Source organism: Aotus nancymaae, unplaced genomic scaffold (assembly GCF_030222135.1).
Source record: "Aotus nancymaae isolate 86718 unplaced genomic scaffold, 86718_ANA_hifiasm-v0.15.2.pri h1tg000020l, whole genome shotgun sequence".
NCBI classification, from domain to species: Eukaryota; Metazoa; Chordata; class Mammalia; order Primates; family Aotidae; genus Aotus; species Aotus nancymaae.
The window spans coordinates 18,287,618-18,306,516 of record NW_026988432.1 but is presented as its reverse complement, the minus strand read 5'-3'; the positions used below and the strand labels follow the sequence as shown (position 1 = coordinate 18,306,516).

The window sequence follows — 18,899 nt, the reverse complement described above, 5'->3', positions numbered from 1 at the left end:
CACTTGACAATAAAGATCATATTTCTAAATACAGTTCACTGACAAAGAAAAGGTATTAAAATTCCTCATTGAAAAATAATCAAAGATGGACCTAGCCATCTCTCATACAGCCTGTGCATAGTTTTTTTTTAAACATTCATTCATCCACACCCTTTAAATACCATGCTCCACAAGCAGGCAAACATTAAATATATTCCAGATGGGAATCAACAGCTGTTCGGTTCCTGTCTTCATAAACCCGTGGTTGGCGTGGCCCTCTGACATGTGTTGAATTTTGTGGAGAGAAGGAGGAAGATGCTAGGAAAAGAGCACTAAGAATGTGTTTGCTTTCACTTTAAAAACGTTAGTGGTCAGCAGGGATTTTGCATAAATAAGAAATAGAGGAGCAAAGTGTTCATCAAAGACTCAGCCACCCGCTGACTGACACAAGTCCTGCATTTCCAACATGGTAGGGAGAAGGGAAGGAAGACTCTTGCCACTAGAGATTTGCAAAGCCCCTTCCTATCAGTTTTTTTTTCTTTTCTGAGACAGAGTCTCGCTCTGTTGCCCAGGCTGGAGTGCAGTGGCACGATCTTGGCTCACTGCAACCTCCACCTCCTAGTCTCGAGCGATTCTCCTGCCTTAGCCTCACCAGTAGCTGGGACTTCAGGTGCGTGCTACTATGCCCGGCTAATTTTTTTGTATTTTTAGTAGAGATGGGTTTTCACCATGTTAGCCAGGATGGTCTCCAACTCCTGACCTCATGATCCGCCCGCTTTGGTTTACCAAAGTGCCGGGATTACAGGCGTGAGCCACCTCACCCAGTCTCCTATCATTCTTAAGGGAGAACACAGAAAGGCGGCATTTGAACACAAGAGGGATTTTCTTGAAGCAAGCTTTCATAGTAATGGAGCTAAATGATGTGGCCTAAAAGGTGGAGGCCAAAAAGAAATGGGAAAGGACATGGCAGGATGGGATAGTCCAACATGAGTGAATATGAGAACGATCATTTGTGAAGCTCAATGTAAGAGTGAAAGTCTCCCGCAAAGGTAGATAAATAGCCATTCTGTGTGTCCAATGAGAAAGTGGAATGTGAGTAACCTATGAGCTGCTCACTGGAAACAGGAGGCCCCTCGACAAGGTTACAAAGGAGCAGACCATCCTTCTGGTCTCTTGCTCCTGGTGCTTCTGGATCCACAGAAAACCTTGGCAGGTACATGCTTCCCTTTCGGACCCAGAGGTGCTCTGAGAAAACACTCTAACTCACTGGGAGGTTGAGAAATAGAACCTTTTCTGAACTGCTTCTCACATTGCAGGGGAAAAGAAACCAAGGAGAAGGCCTACAAGAACTGGAACTTGGACTAAATTAAAGAAAATTAAGGAAAAACGGGAATAGGAAGGAAGTTTTTGCAAACAAGGAAAACCACTTGTTTTTTCCTCTCCATCCAAGATAACTTTCAACAGTGTATCATTCTCCACATGTCAGCAAGCTTGATTGGCTCCAGACAAGGACTTCTAATATCCAAGGAGAACAAATTTACCTACCACTGCTGACGGCGTTAGTGAGGTCAGCCAAAGCCAGCAACCTCCTTGTAGCCTTGAACCCCACTGTACATTGCTTCAGCCTGGATCATGGCACTGAATGGCACCTTCTGGGCACCTGCTCAGCACCAGGAATTCTGCACCTCTAAGGTCAGCCACTTTATTGAACAAATTATCTGTGATTTATAGAGCAAGCTTCATTCTTGATTAAACAGCTTAAAAATACTTTAGCAAACCAGGGCCCATTGTTTTAATGTGAATCAGGGCATTTCACTTTGTTGAAAAGAGGGTTTAATTTTCTTACCTAAATAGAATACTTACAGATAAGGATGACATAAAACCTTAAGCACCATATTTGAAGTTTAGAAGGTAGCAATCTATGTAACAGTAAATATATCACTGTAATTATTTTCTATCTTCTCTAAACTCCACTCAATTCTCTCCTCTCTTTAATTTGGGAAACAAGGTCAGATAAGGGGATAAAATATTTAAAGTCTACTAGAAGGACAAGAAAAAGAATTCTACACCAAAGTACAACTACAAATCTGTCCTCTCACCCCTTTTTAATTGAAGAGCCCTAATTTTGATACTAGAGGAGTTACGATCTATTCTGAACATATATCTTAAAAGCAGCCTCACATTTTCTTAGAGCTCACTTTGCCATTTTCCCCCTTTTTGATATTCTGCCAAATTTAACTTGAAAAATTTATGATTTAAAACACAGTGAGAGTACTGAAATCCAAAGTTCCTGAAAAAGTAGGATGTAAAAGAAAAATTACACTGCAAACCACCCCAACACGCTCTTAGCGAGAAGTACGTAAATCAGTCGTTCACTCTCTCGTGTCTGCAGGCCTAGGAGGGGACTCTGAATATAGTATATTTGGAAGAAGAGGAGTAGGAGTAGAAAGAAGTCAGGAGAAGAGAAGAGAAAAACATATGTTTTCTAGGTCTCCAGTGGTGAGTTTTCTCTTTAGAGGGTTTAACTGCAGGTGAAATGATCTTTCCCTTCCTTTGGCATGACGGTGCTGGGTGTGCTATGGATAGAAGTCTCTGGGGGCTCTCAAGTCTCTTGTCTCAATTCTTCTTGGGTGGTCATCTCCAGAGCCCAGGTCCATGGCTTCTGGGTAGCTGGGAAATTCCTGAGGTAATGGGAACTCCTCTGCTGAAGAGTGAGTCCGATGCGGGAACACCTTTTCCTGCAGCTCGGTGATGTCATTGCGGATGTCAGCCAGCATAAGTAGCAGGAAGTCGAAAGAACCAGGCGGTCCCTGTGTACATGGGAGGAATCAATGTAGAGACAGATAGCAATGGCCTTCGGGGCTCCATGACTTGCTAGTCCCCATGCTTGCTGGCAACTACTTTCTCAATAACTCTGTGCCCCAAATGGAGTCAATGTGAGGACTGCTACAGGAGCCTGGGGGTCCTCCACATCGTCTTCTAATTCTCTCATTTCGCAGATGAGCTTTGGTGATGTATTCACCTCTCCTCCCTCCTAACTCTAGGCTTTATCAAATCCAGTAGAAGAAAGAATATAAAAATAACTCTTCTAGTTTACTTTCCAAAGCAGTCTGGAAGATGCTTATGAAGGCAGCGGAGCAGTGGTTAAGAGACTGGGGTTCTGTTGGGTTTGAATTTCATCTCTGCCACTTACTAGCTGTGCGGTCTTAATTTCCTGTGGTTCAGTTTCCCCATCTGTAAAATGGGGATAATAATAGTCCCAACTTTATAGGGTTTTATAGGGTCCATAAGTGAGAATTTAAGTAAGTAAATGCATGTAAAGGGCATTGAGCATAATATGTATTCAAAAATGTTATCTGGGCCAGGTGTGGTAGCTCACACCTGTAATCCTAGCACTTTGGGAGGCTGAGGCGGATGGATAACTTGAGACTGGGCAACATGGTGAAACCCTGGCTCTACAATAAAAAAATTTAGCCAGGCATGGTGGCAGGCACCTGTAGTCCCAGCTACTTGGGAGGCTGAGGTGGGAGGATTGCCTGAGTCTGGGAGGTCGAGGCTGCAGTGAGCCAAGATTGCACCATTGCACTCCAGCCCGGGTGACAGAGTGAGACCCTGTCTCAAAAAAAATGCTGTTATTTTTAAAAAATGAAATTATTAGATGTTTAAAAGATGGCTGACTATAAGCACAAACTAAATGAAGTTGGGAGGATGCTATAAAGACGTCAGCTCCCCATTGACTAGGAAAGGTCCAAACAAAAGCGTCCTAGTTTTTCTAAGTATTGAGTATCGTATATCATCATATAGTATTTATGAAGCCTTAATTTCATATAGTCCTGTGTGGGGCATGGTAAAAAAGAAATGCATAAATACACGTGTTCTGGGTTGTCAGATGCTTGTAGTAAAATCGTTATCACTTCTCACAACCGCTGCAGCAGCAGCTAGCCCTGTGGAAGCAGAGCTTACGCTGTAAAGCACGAAGAGAGGCACAGTAGTTTGATATCATTTGACCCTCACAATAACCACTTGAGGTATGGCAGATCAGATTCACTAGCGCCACCACACAGGTGGGGAAATGAATGCCCAGAGACCCTCAGTGATGTGCCCATGGTCAGAAAGCTAGCAGGTAGAAGAGTTGAGATGGAACCCACAACTCCCACCTCTGTGGCCACAGCTGTTAGATTTCAGAAATGATTCTGACTTCTTCAGAAGCAGTGAAATGGTTTGAATTTGCTATGCTTTTGAATACTACTAATTCTCATTTTGACCCAGATACATGCATATATGCAGCTAATTTCTTATCAGGTCCTTAACAGCCCTGCATGTTTCTGCACTTTTTAGAGGAGATGGCCACCTGACCTGCTAGAGTTGTAGCAGTGGCTAAATTCTCAACTCAGCAGTTATAATTTAAATCCATAGGTTTCTTTCCTAGACCTTTCAAATGTTTTATGATAATGCTTGGAAAGAGACTAATGGTATAGTAGGGTTTTGAGCTTTAAAAGAAGACATTTCAAATGAAGATTAGCCATGATGGCTGAGACTCACACCTGTAATCCCAGCACTTTGGGAGGCCGAGGCAGGTGAATCACAAGGTCAGGAGTTTGAGACCAGCCTGGCCAAGATAGTGAAACCCCGTCTCTACTAAAAATACAAAAATTAGGCCAGGTGCAGTGGCTCACGCCTGTAATCCCAGCACTCTGGGACACTGAGGCAGATGGATCACAAGGTCAGGAGTTCAAGACCAGCCTGGCCAAGATGGTGAAACCTCATCTCTAAAAACAAACACAACAACAAAAAAACAAACAAAAAATACAAAAATTAGCTGGGCATGGTGGCACACACTTGTAATCCCAGCTACTTGGGAGGCTGAGGCAGGAGAATTGCTTGAACCTGGGAGGCGGAGGTTGCAGTAAGCCGAGATCGCCCCATTGCACTCCAGCCTGGGTGACAGAGTGAGACTCCCTCTCAAAAAAAAAAAAAAAAAAAAAATTAGCCATGATAAAAGAAAAAACTACAACAGAAAACAAATTTGAAAAATAAATCCAAACTAGCAGCTTAAGGTTTCTATGACTCTCTTCCTAACCACAGAGTTCTATTCAGGTGGGCTGAGTGGCTTTAGGAAGGGGCGGGCTTTTGCTACTAGTCCAACCTATAGAGCTGCATCCCTGAGACCGTTCCCCTGGGGAAGCAGGACAGAGTGTGCTACTTACTGGAGACCCTCTGGGCCCAGGCGCTCCTCTCTCCCCCTAAAAACAGAAAGGCCAGGGTTAGCTTTCTAGAGCACGTGGCTGCCACAGCAATGGTCTCTATTTATACACCCACCATAACCACTTCACTGCACCAAACCACAAATATTTTCTATAGAAACCATATGTAAAACTGAGCTGGACTCATGGGACCACTTATTCGAACAGGATGCTTGGGTTAAGTGTCTCTCATTCTGATTTCCCTCGAGCCCATATATTTTCAAACCTTCCTGGCAAGAGGAACGTTCCTATTTCCCAGCAGCATGTGGAGTAACAAACTTTCTGAAGTAACTCACACTGACTTCTTTGTGAGGCAAAAAAGAGCATGCAGCTCTCAAAGGGGAACTACCCACTTGCAAAAGAATGGAGTGTCTCCTGTTCCTGACTTGAAAATCTCTCAGAAATGGAAACACGCACAAAACTATCCTGTGAAGCAACACTGGTTAAAGAGAAAAACACATGTGACTGTCACAATGCACAGGCTTATTTAAAATGTATCAGGGTCATTTTTCCTATGAGCGGTTGTGGTGGTTGTTTTTGTCTTCTGGGATGATTTTGCAATTTAAGAAAATGGCTACTCAGATTTTGTTACCAGCTTTGGGGAAAAAGTTGTATCTGGTATCTGTGTCTCAGTTTTGCTGAATGCAAAATGGGAATGGTAAACAGTGTCTGTTGAGCTTTCCCAGATGCTAGTGCAAGAGGCAGAAAGTGAGAGACCCTCAGGCTGGGAGCAGTGGCTCATGCCTGTAATCCCAGCACTTCGGGAGGCCAAGATGGGCAGATCACCTGAGCTCAGGAGTTTGAGGCCAGCCTGGGTAACATGGCAAAATCCCGTTTCTACTAAAAAATCCAAAAGTTATCCGGGAGTGATGGCACGTGCCTATGTTCCCAGCTACTTGGGAGGCTGAGACAAGAGAACTCGGCTTGAGCTCGGGAGGCGGAGGTTGCAGTGAGCTGGGATTGTGCCACTGCACTCCAAACTGGACGACAGAGCCAGACCCTGTCTCAAAAAAAAAAAAAAAAAAAAATCTGAGGCTGGGCACGGTGGCTCAATCCTAGCAATCCTAGCATTTTGGGAGGCTGAGGTGGGCAGATCACCTGAGGTCAGGAGTTCTAGACCAGCCTGACCAACATGACGAAACCCTGTCTCTACTAAACATAAAAAAATTAGCTGGGTGTGGTGGCAGGCACCTGTAATCTCAGCTCCTCAAGAGGCTGAGGCAGGGAGAATTGCTTGAACTGGGGAGGCAGAGGTTGTAATGAGCTGAGATTACACCACTGTACTCCAGCCTGGGCAACAGAGCAAGACTCCGTCTGAAAAAAAAAAAAAAAACTGAAAGGGGGAGACCTTTAGCTTGTGAGGACCACTCCTAAGACTTACCTTAGAACCATCCCTTCCTGGTGCACCTGGTGGACCCTACAATACAAAAGGATCTGGCTTAACCAAAGGCAAAAGCATGAGACAAAAACACACTTTCCCCACACAGGAAGCGGATCTCTGATAAGATACTGACCACAGGGCCCCTTCGGCCTTGTTTAATGTGGGACAGATCAGGAGATGGTCCCATGGGTCCCATTGAGCCCCGAGGGCCGGGCTGCCCAGGAGGGCCTGGCATACCGGGGAAGCCTGGGCTTCCCTTTGGTCCCGGTGAGCCTGTAATCAAAGAACACCTCATTAGCTCACAGCACACAAGAAGGACAAAGGGCCCTGGCTAACAAGAGTCCAGGGCCCCTGCAGCCATTTCTGTTTGCTCTCTCTCTGCCTTTGCCTTCTGACATCTGCATCGGGATGTCCCACGGGCATTTTAAACTCGATTCGATGAAAAGTGGCTTCCCCATCTTCCTCTCTTTTCACGCACCACCAGTCACCCATCCACTCAAGTAAAATAACTGGAGAGTCTTCCTCTGTGTTTCCCTATTTCTACAGCCTCCTGTTTGAATTAGTGGCCAACTCCTGTGCATTTCACCTCTTTCACATCTCACAGCTGTCTGCTCCTCTCTGTTTCCTGGATCACAGCAGAATAGTGACTACCACAGCGGCGAAGTGGTTATTGTGGCCGGAGAGCAGTTAAGAGGACAGGTTTGAGCATCCGGGAGACTTGGGTTTGAATCTTTCACAGGTTGCCTGAGCTATCTGAGCCTTAGTTTCTTATCTCATCTGGGCTAATGAAAATCCTCTTATAGAGTAGTTCTATTAAATGAGATTCCAGATACACACACACCACTGAGTACAGTACTCTGCACATATTAAGTACAAAAACAAATCTGTGAGGCCTTCCTTATATTTGCTTTCACTCTTGCCTCATTGCTAGTCTCTCTGCCCTACACCAGTCTTGTTTGCCCTTTGCCCATTTTTGACATTTCTATAGCGATGACATATCAAAAACCAGTCTTATGTAACCCACCTACTTTCGCCCTTTCGGTGCAAATGTCTCAAGGCACTGGGTAGGTCAGCAAACTCACTCTCTCTTGCAGGCCCCAGAGAAATATCCATTACTTCTTAGTGAGGGGTAGGAAATGTTCTTCTGGCCAAGATTTGCCACAGATACAAGGCATGCTCGGGGATGAGTTGGGGGCTCTAGGGAAGATGATCTCACCCCAAGGCCCAGAAGCATAGGGCATGCTTAGGATTCCAACTGGAGCAGAAGAAATGAAAAAGTCCCCTTGCCCCACAACTCTAGCGTGGAGTAAGTCATAGCAGTCTACCACTGGGGGAAGGGCAAGTGTGTGGAGAGAACCCATCTGTGGCACAGGTGTGTGTGTAGGGGCCGCTGAAACCTAAAGAGTATAAACACTGAGAAAAATCCACTGCAACCTAGGCCTCCACTAAGCATAAGGCAATAGCATCCTACCACTGGAGGAATTATTTGAAGACTGTGGAACACAAAGTAAATATAGTGATGATAAAGCCAAAACCCAGTTCAGTTATTCATTGGACTGACTCAGCTTCCCATGGCAGTGGCCTGACCAAAGAAGAGGGCACCCCTCTCCAGGAGTGATAACTACGTACCTGTCTCTACTGTTTCTCTGCAAATGATGTCTGGCATTCAATCCAAAATTTTCAGGCACATAGAAAAAAGGGCTGGCGTGGTGGCTCATGTCTGTAATCCCAACACTGTGGGAGGCTGAGTGGGTGAATCATCTGAGGTCAGGAGTTTGAGTGCAGCCTGGCCAACATGGTGAAACCCCATCTCTACGAAAAATACAAAAATTAGCCAGGTGCAGTAGTGGGTGCCTATAATCCCAGCTACTCAGGAGGCTGAGGCAGGAGAAATACTTGAACCCAGGAGGCGGAAGTTGTATTGAACTGAGATCGCACTACCACACTCCAGCCTGAGTGACAGAGTGAGACTCCATCTTTAAAAAAAAAAGGGGGGGGAAGCCAAAAATCACATTGTCAAGTGATAGAACAATCAGCAGAACAATTCTCAGAGGAGACCCAGATGTTGGAATGATGAGCTATGGGGCTTTAAAATAACAGTATGTGAAAGGTGCTGGTGGAAATGATAAACAGCTTGTCTCAACAGATGAGTGTTCAAGGCACTGGGTGAGATGGAAATTAAAGGAAAAAAGTCAAACAGAAATAAAAAATATAGTATCATAGAGGAAAACAATATAGGCTCATCAGCAGACTGCTCACAGCTAAGCAAAGAATCAGTGAAAAAGTCAGTCAATAGTTACTCAAAGTGAATCACAAAGAGGAAAATAAAATGAAGCATCCAAAAGAGGCGAGATAATACTGAACCGTCTAACATGAGTGTAACTGGAGTTCAGGGAGAAAAAGAAAACCCTATAGTAGCTCCCCTCTTCATAAAGAATAAAACTCAAACTCCTCAGCGTAGTGTCCTTGTTCATTCTTGTCTTTCTGGCCAAGCTTTTTCCCCACTATTGCCTCCTTCCTCGTCACCCCATAGTCCCCATCCTCCCTGAATAAGCCACGCCACAGCACATGACCCAGCTCAGACTACTCTTCTCTCCTGCCTTGTCTCTATCCCCACAGATCACCTATCTCCAAAAACGTCTTAACAGCTCCCCCGTCATACAAACAACTATCCTCAGACAGGCACAAAAACAGATGACTTGTTCTTAAACTCGGTATAGTCTCAGCGCTGTGTGGACACAGGCCTCTGAAAGTAAGAATTAACTGCTTACTTCACTGCACATGCTGGCAGCATATCTATAATATGTGTTTATATACATTCACACACTGCACATGTGTTTTCTGTTTATGTATACCATTTTCTTCTGAGCATTCGTAACATTTACAAATAGGGGCCAGGTGCAGTGGCTCATGCCTGTAATCCCAGCGCTTTGAGAGGCCGAGGTGGGCAGATCACTTGATGTCAGGAGTTTGAGACCAGCCTGGCCAATGTGGTGAAACCCTGTCTCTACTAAAAATACAAAAATTAGCTGGGCATGGTGGTGTGTGCCTGTAGTCCCAGCTGCTTGGGAGGCCAAGGCAGGAGAATCTCCTGAACCCGGTAGGTGAAGGTTGCAGTGAGCCGAGATTGTGCCACTGTGGCTCCAGCCTGGGCAACAGAGTGAGACTCCATCTCAAAAATAAATAAATGAAAATGAATAAAAATTGGGAGATTTCATATAAAAATCTGGGTTTCTGGCTCTGGTTTGAAACAGAAAGCACGAAAACCCCAATTCCATCATCAGCACAACCAACTGGAGCTGTCAGTAGGGGCTGCGGCTGTACGGGGTGAATGCTCTCTGGTTTGATTCACTGCCCATGCTTCCAGCTGCTCCTGCCCAGCTCCATCTATGTACCTATGTGACCTGCCCATCTCTGTAGATGTTGAGGGGTTGTGTTTTAAAATTCTTTTCAGAGGCCTGTAATGACACAGTACTGACACAAAATTAACCGAGTTAAACAACCATCTGTTTTTATGCCTGATAGTTGTTTGCCTGTGTGCCAGAACCTGGTCATACCACCTTATCATGGAAGCTGATGGGGAAGAGACCTTTAGGAGTCATCTATCTTGACCCACAGCACAGAGAGCTGTAAACAGTTGCTTTGTATTGGGTTGGGTTTGCGGTGTTTCCCCACTTGTGTATGGAACACAGCCTGTCTGCCCACAGTGGGGACTCCAGGGGACACCTTGCTGGCTGAAAGGCTGTGGCTGTGTAAAGTGTGGGACAGCACCTGGAAGCAGACATCAGCATGTTCACCTCTGCTTTAGGCCTTGAACATCAGCTAGGGGGATGAGGGAAGAGGGAGTGGGAGCCTGGAGAGCATTCCTACAAACTTATAAAAAATACACAACACACAATTTTCCATCTTAACTTTTATTTTTTTTTTGAGATGGAGTCTTGCTCTGTCACCAGGCTGGAGTGCAGTGGCGTGATCTCAGCTCACTGCAACCTCTGTCTCCCAGGTTCAAGCAATTTTCCTGCCTCAGCCTCCCAAGTAGCTGGGATTACAGGCACCCATCACCACCCCCGGCTAATTTTTTGTATTTTTAGTAGAGATGGGGTTTCATCATATTGGCCAGGCTGACCTCAAGTTATCTGGCTGCCTCAGCCTCCCAAAGTGCTGGGATTACAGGCATGCGCGGCCATGCCCAGCCCATCTTAACTATTTTTAAGCGTAGCGTTTAGTCTTGTTAAGTACATTCCCATTGTTGTGCAACAGATCTCTGTAACTTTCTCATCCTGTAAAACTGAAACTCTAGGCCACTGAATAACTCCCCATTTTCCACTCCACTTAGCCTTTGAAAACCACTATTCTACTTTCTGTTTCTATGAGTTTGATTATTTTAGATACCTTATATAAGTGTAATTATATAGTGTCTGTCATTTTTTGACTAGCTTATTTCACAGCCTAATATCCTTAAGATTCATCTATGTTGTAGCCTGTGTCAAAATTTCCATCTTTTAAAAGGCTGAATAATATTCCATTGTATGTATATGTCACATTTTGTTTTTCCATTCTTATCCACTGATGGACACTTAGGTTACTTCAACCTCTTGGTTATTGTGAAAAGTGCTGCTATAAAGATGGGTGTGCAAATATCTCTTCAAGATCCTGCTTTTAGTTCTTTGGGGTATATATCCAGGAGTGGGATTTCTGGATCAAATATACATATATACATACATATATGTGTGTGTGTGTGTGTGTGTGTATGTGTGTGTGTGTGTATATATATATATATTTTTTTTTGAGATAGGGCCTCTCTGTTGCCTAGGCTCAGAACTCCTGAGCCCATGTGATCCTCCTGCTTAAGCCTCCTGATAGATTTAATTTTTTGATGAATCTTCATATTCTTTTCCATAGTGACTGAATCATTTTATATACATGAACAGTGCACAGGGTCCCACTTTTTTCACATCCCTGTTAATACTTATTTTCTCTCATTTTTCTTTTTGAGATGGGGTCTTGCCCTATTACTCAAGCATGAAAGCAATGCTATGTTCACAGCTCACTGTGGTCTTGACCTCCTGGGCTCAAGTGATCCTCCCACCTCAGCCTGCTGCATAGCTGGGACTATAGCCTGGCTAGTTTAGTTTTTTTTTTTTTTTTTTTTAATACAGACAGGGTCTCCCTATGTTTCCCTAGCTTATATATTTTTTTAAATAGTGGCCATCCTACTGGGTGTGGGATGGTATCTCACTGTAGTTTTGGTTTGCAATGCTCTAATGACCAGTGATGTTGAGTACCTTTTAATATAGTTGTTGGCCATTCGTATATTTTCTTTGGAGAAATGTCTATTCAAGCCCTTTTCCCATCTTTTTAATCAGGTGCTTTTTTGTTGAATTATAGAAGTTATTATATATCCTAGATATTAATCCCTTATCAGATATATAACTTACAATTATTTTCTTCCATTCTGTAGGTTGTTTTTGGTCTGTTGATCATTTGCTTTGAGACATAGAAATTTAAGTTTGATGTAGTCCATTTATCTACCTCTGCTTTTGCTGCCCGTGCTTTTGGGGCCATATATAAGAAATCATCACCAAATCCAGCGTCATAAAGCTTTCCTCTATGTTTTTTTCTAGGATTTTCATAGTTTTAAGGTCTTACATTTCACTCTTTAATCCATTTTGAGTTAACTTTTGTATATGGTGTAAGGTAAGGGTCCATCGTCATTCTTCTGTATGCAGAAGGACATTGGGTTTTAACCCAGTTTAGATCATCAGCTCTGTGAGTATGGGTATCTTATTTATTGGCATATCCTCAGACAGTCCTGGATACATAGTAAGCTGCTTAGTAAATGTTTCTCGTTAAAATGATTACATTGAAGAGACTGAGAAGATTGCTATGCCATACTTTTCTCATAATTATTCTTTTAAATGCACATAGTAATTACTTTTTGATCACACCTAACCCCTAGTACTGAGAGAGCAGTGACAGGATGGAATGACTTTCAGACTCCAGAAAAATAAGACAAAGAAACACAGACTTTAGAGTCTTCATATTTAGATGAGTCTTTTTTAGTTCACCGAATAATTAAGCCAAAGTTAACAGCAGTTAATATTCCATCCAAACATGTCTCACACCCCTATTCTTAATGCTGGCTCTAGGTGTATCTACAAAGTTTGGGAAGGGTGCCAGATCCCTCCTTTAACTAAATATTTTATCTCCAGTTGCACAAAAAGAGGCCAGAGATAATATCTCACCTACAGTTACACAATCAGTACACTACAGAGATCACAGTATGTTGAGTGCCTTTGAAATGTGACTTTGATGTACAAATGGCAACACGTGAAGTATGACAACGGAGGGCAGAAAGCAGCTGCCACCCCCTTACCACCGAAGTCAAACAGATTCCAACTCAGCCTAGTTTCCTGTATTGGTGCTCCAGTCTGATTCACCACAGGCCTCGGAACTGGATTTTTATTTAAGGGTGAGAGAAAGCCTATTAGCTTTCTAGTTTCCCTAGTAAGTCTCAATGGTGGGTACCACAAACACTCAAAGTTAAGAGAGAGAAGGAAACGGGATTGGAATGTCCCCATTCAAAGGACGAGTCTGTTGCCAAAGCTTATTCATCCTCAATCACTCTCTGCTCCATCAAGGACCCTGGACAGCTCAAACCCTGTTATAAGTCAAATGGCACCATTGGAGAAGAAAGCTTGCAAGGCATTTATTAAACAAGACAGCCAATGGCTCCCCTGCTCCTACAGTTGCTTTTGTTCCGGTGATCTATAGACTGACCTAGAGTTGACTTCCTCCAGGGAAGCAAAGCAAGAGCATTCTCTTAGAGAAGGGTGGAGAGCACTGTGCTGGGAAGTGCTTTGTAAGGAGAGACTCCAGTCTGTTTAGAAGCAGCCAGAGGGTGCCCGTGTGAAGCGTTTGCTGCAAAAAACTCTACCATAACCCAGAGTACCTCAGGCCAAGGGAATGAATGAGGATAAAACAAATCCTGAACCGTCTTATTCTCTGGATGGACTGAGACCCAGGCTTTTGTTTGAAGAGTTTAAGACATAGTGGAGAGGAAACACACAAATCCTCTGTGAAGAACTCTGAGCTTTTGTTCTGGCTGACTTTCCAACTGAAAATCCACCTGTGTCCTTCCTGCTTGGGCAAATTCTACCAGTCGTCCACGTCCAGATCAAACCTAAATGCCACTGACCACTGCAGGCTACAGTGCCCTCTCCCTTGAAGCTCCCACAGCTGGAAGCATCTGTGTACTCACCCGGAGGACATGTGGATACTGTTCTATTCTATTTGCATTTGCTCTATGTGTCTGGTCTTCCCAATTAGGATGTCAAGAGGTCATTCATAACACCTAGCACACTGCTAAGCAATGATAGCCAGGGAGAAGGCACTCACAGGTTTAGAATCATTTGCTAACACTAATGTCATTTCCCTTACCAGTGTGGAGAAAAAAAATCTATTGCTCTATCTATGGAGGGACTCAAAATATAAAATAACTTGGAACATTTTTTTTAAGTTGTCATTGTGTATTTCCTGATGAAATGATAGGATGTTCGGGATTTTGGTCCAATAAATAAGGGTGAATCTTCAGAAACAGTATGCTGAATGAAAGAAGCCAAAAATATATATTTATAAGAAGAATATATATAAAGATTCTAGTGATATGGAGTTCTAGAACAGGTGAAATTACAGTGAAAGGAAGCAGGCCAGTGTCTGCCTAGACTGGGGGTTGTAGAAGTAAACGTGCACACGGACACAAGGGAAATTTCTGGGGTGATGAAAGTGTTCTATATAGGCCGGGTGCAGTGGCTCACGCCTGTAATCCCAGCACTTTGGGAGGCCGAGGCGGGAGGATCACGAGGTCAAGAGATCAAGACCATCCTGGCTAACATGGTGAAATTCTGTCTCTGCCCAAAACACAAAAAATTAGCTGGGCATGGTGGCGCACGCCTGTAGTCCCAGCTACTCAGGAGCCTGAGGCAGGAGAATCTTCTGAAACCAGGAGGCAGAGGTTGCTGTGAGTCGAGATCGCGCCACTGCACTTCAGCCTGGGTGACAGAGTGAGACTCTGTCTCAAAAAAACAAAAAACAAAAAACAAAAAAAACAATGATCTGTATCTTGAAATCTAGGATGAGATTTATATGGGTCACTCAAACTGTAATTGAAATGATTACATTATATATCATTTGTATGTCAAAACAGTTGACTTATAAAAACATACAGCTAGGTATAAAAATAAATACAGGTATAAATATGCTAACAAATAAGGGAGGGTGGAAGGAAGATTGGGGAGTAGTAGGAAGAGGCTGGCTCTGAGTTGTTAGAACTGGGTGATGAGCCTTGAGCCGGGCGGGCGGCGGGGAGGGTGGCCCATAATACTGTTCTGTTTCTGTGTAAGTTAAAATTTTTCCAGAATAAAGTTTAAGGTAGTTTTCATTTTGTTTTTTAACTTAAAATGATCTTTAGGAATCTTATCCAATCCCAGGACAATGAGTTTTTTCTCCCAAGTTGCTACTGGCTGTGAGGATTTCTCAGGCTTGAGGGCCTATTTCCCAAGGCTCTCTCATTGCCTGGATGTGTGGAGCCCCATGGACACTTGCCTGTTTCTAAGCTGGAGAATACTGTCCAGCTCCCACCCATTGTGAGCTTTTGGCAGACTTTTTCTGATGGTGATCACCCTCCTATGCCCTCTTCCAAACTCACCGGGAGGGCCCTGGCCCCCAGGCAGGCCAGGAGGTCCTGGAAGGTAGGCGTTTGAGGCCAGCACCTTGTCACCAGTAATATACTTGCCCAAGTCAGCAGCATTGTTGGGAAGCAGGGCAATCTGGAAGGAGAAGAGGAAGCCTCGGTCAGGAAGCAATGGCAGAGGAGAGCCTCGCATTTGTCTTGGTGGTAGAAGCTGCAAAGCCTTTCCATGAGACATATGAATATACTTTTTACTAGAGCTAGTTAGAACTTAGAGGAACTATAAAGTGCCCCTTTCTAAACCTAGAGGCCTTCTAAGGCAAACAACTTGCATGAGATTACTCAGCTAGTTAGTGGGTGAGCTTAGATAAGCTCCAGAAGGCCTAGATGTCACTAGAACTCATTATTACCATAATTAATAGGGCCTACTTATTTCATACTCTCAATTTATTACCTATTTTATATCTCAAGCATTTACTGAACACCTACTATGTGCAGGTCCTGTGCTCAGTTCTATGGCTACAGTGGTGACCAAGACATGGTCCCTGCCCTAAAAGAACTCTCAGCCTTGGGAGCCAGGACCGAGAACGTGGCTGACAGTTCCCCTGATCACCAAGTGCTGACCTTCAGGACAACTGGCCAGTAGTGACTGTGGTGGTTGTAAAATGTGTCCACAAATTCTTTGATACTTTTCCCTGCAAGAGTAGAAGCTAATTTCCCATCCCGTGAGAAGTGAGGGCTGGACTTGATGACTTGCTTTTCATGAATAGAATATGACAGAAGCATGGGGCTTCTAAGATTAGGATAAAATGCACTGAGGCTTCCCCCTTGCTCTCATTCATCACTTATTTTAGGGGAAGCCAGAGGGCAGCAATGAATGAATGATTGCATTTTTCGATATCAGGTAAACTGTATTCACTTCTGAAGCCTTTAGTGAAAGCTGAATGCTGTAAACCTCCATTTCCACATTGGCTAAAAGAAACATCACCACCCACCTGTTCAGCTTGAGGATTAAGGGAGGAAATATATGTTGGGTGCTTAGCACAGGCCCTGGAACATACTAAGTGCTTGATAAATGGTTGTTCTGGTCTCTTCCCTCCAAGAAGCGAATTCAAGTGATGCAAAGCCAAGTGGAGAACGGCATGTTTCTGAGGGTGAAAGCCACTCCCAGAGGACCCTGTATCTTGGAGTTCTGTAGAAAGTAGACATCTCTGCCATTTTCTGAGGCATGTTGCATTTGTTCCCCCATCCTCCTAGATGAGGCCCTGCTCAGGGACCCGCTGGCTGGAGGAAAAGGCAGTATCTAAGAAGGCACACTGGCAGATCCCATCCTGACCCTCTGGAGTGCTCTGAGGCTCTAAAACCCATCTTTGGATCTGAGCTTTCAAGAGAGGTACCTACTATCTGTGCATGATCAGAGGTGGCCAACTTGAGAACATTTCACAGCTGTGAAAACGTTGTGTCCTATGGGGTTTCACATCACACAGAGCACTAAATTAACAGTTGTACAAGCTCCTTTCCCCAAGGCTTATTTAACTCTGAATTAAAACTTACAGTTGAATGCTGATTTGAACAAAGATGGTTCTCTTTACTTCCCTCCTTCGTGGAAAAAAGCACTTACCACCTCTCATTTCTTTTTCAGGAATCACCTCCTTCCCCAAGGGCCTAAATACTTCCTCTCAAGTTCTAATGCAGCAGAGTGAGGCACATCCAATGATGCTACAAAAATAACCCCAGAGACTTCAGGGCCTGAATATGTCTTAAATAGGAAAAGAACTCTAGCAGGGATTAGGACAACTGGCTTGATAGCGACATAGCAGGGCAATGAGTAAAAGATGAGCATGGGATCTTGAATCCTCCAAGCACAGGCCCGAAGGGATCATAAGGGAGACTACAAAGTACATCTACTCAGCTACAGCCAAGATCCCACGCTGTGCACGACTAAGGCAGACTTGGGAGAGTTTTGCTGCCCGAGATGATCCTATCCACCTTCAGAAGGGCCTCAGTCCCAGCAGTGGTGTCTCCTTCTGAGCTTGGAGGATTGCATTCAGCATGCCCCTTACGGAATATGGTTCTGATTAAGATCTCTGGTGAGGATCCCATTCGCCTGCTGTGTAGCTGCTGGGTTTGGGGCCCTCTCAATACAGCTTTAAGATGAGCTTTTTGTTTTTTTTTTGAGATGAAATCTTGTTCTGTTACCCAGGCTGGAGTGCAGTGGCACAATCTCTGCTCACTGCAACCTCCGTCTCCCAAGTTCAAGCGATTCTCCTGCCTCAGCCTCCTGAGTAGCTGGGACTACAGGCATGCGCCACCATGTCCTGGCTACTTTTTTGTATTTTTGGTAGAGACAGGGTTTTGCCACATTGGCCAGGCTGGTCTTGAACTCCTGGCCTCAGGTGATCTGCCCACCTCAGCCTCCCAAAGTGCTGGGATTATAGGTGTGAGCCATTGCATCCAGCCTAAGAACTGATGATCTTTTTCAGTTACAGGGGCAAATATTCTTACCAACAGAAGAAATCCAATATTAAGGAAACATGACTATCATTGTAATATGTGGTTTGCATTTTGGCATATAGCCTTTACCTGATACACTTTGTGGAAAATAAATTCTTCTGACTCCTTTGTAAGGTGACTGCCTTATTCCTGTATCCCATTAACCCCTTAACAAAGCACTGGAGATTCTTCTACAAGGTAAAACCATGAGAAGGTCCAAGAGGCTTTTGGCTGTATCCTCACTGCACAGCATGAAGAACGAATAGAGCCATGAGGCTGACGGGGGTTGATCCTGCTCCCCCCACTCAGTCTCCCTCACGTACCTGCAGAGCAGGGGGCAGGCTCTCCTGCAGTCAAGAGTCCTATTCCCACTTCAGCTTCCCAAGTGTTCTATTTGAATCTAGGATGATCCCTAGTCTGGAACCTCCTCAAGAGGGTGCTTTTTCCCATTTGGGAAAAAGTCCCAGGGAAAGGACAGCCTTGCAGGCCCATGAGTTAAGACATTCCTGACCATCACTGCCTTCCAGACATAGGATCTTCCTCCACACTTTGAGAAGACCTAGTGCTCCATGAAAGACAGAGGGAATGCTGCCCTGCTAGGGATGCTGCTGGTTCAATTCCTGTGATGGTTAATACTGAGTGTCAACTTGATTGAAGGATGCAAACTATTGATCCTGGGTGTGTCTGTGAGGGCGTTGCCAAAGGAGATTAACATTGAGTCAGTGGACTGGGAGAGGCAGACCCACCCTCAATCTGGGTGGGCACCATCTAATCAGCTGCCAGCACAGCTACAAGAAAGCAGACAGGAGAGATGGAAGAGCAGGCCTGCTGAGTCTTCCGGCCTTCATCTTTCCCCCGTGCTGGATGTTCCCTGCCCTTGAACATCAGACTCCAAGTTCTTCAGCTTTTGGACTCTTGGACTTGCACCAGTGGTTTGCTAGGAGCTCTCAGGCCTTTAGCCACAGACTGGAGACTGCACTGTTGTCTTCTCTGCTTTTGAGGTTCTGGGACTCAGACTGATCCAGCACTGGCTTCCTTGCTTCTCAACTTGCAGACTGCCTATTGTGGGACTTTACCTTGTGACTGTGTGAGTCAATTCTCCTTAATCGATTCC

The 18,899-nt window shown here is 44.5% G+C and overlaps 1 protein-coding gene across 1 annotated transcript in view; it reads right to left on the bottom strand.

The window, feature by feature from the left end:
- Positions 1-520: 520 nt before the first annotated feature.
- The window catches only part of CCBE1 (collagen and calcium binding EGF domains 1), a 275,787-nt gene continuing 257,408 nt past the window's right edge, over positions 521-18,899 (bottom strand). The window contains exons 7-11 of the mRNA XM_021672031.2: positions 15,311-15,431; positions 6,737-6,876; positions 6,604-6,639; positions 5,187-5,222; positions 521-2,789 (exon numbers count right to left, since the gene is read on the bottom strand). Of these exons, the coding sequence (XP_021527706.1) occupies positions 2,556-2,789; positions 5,187-5,222; positions 6,604-6,639; positions 6,737-6,876; positions 15,311-15,431 (567 nt within the window). The 3' untranslated portion in view covers positions 521-2,555. The remainder of the gene's footprint in view (positions 2,790-5,186; positions 5,223-6,603; positions 6,640-6,736; positions 6,877-15,310; positions 15,432-18,899) is intronic.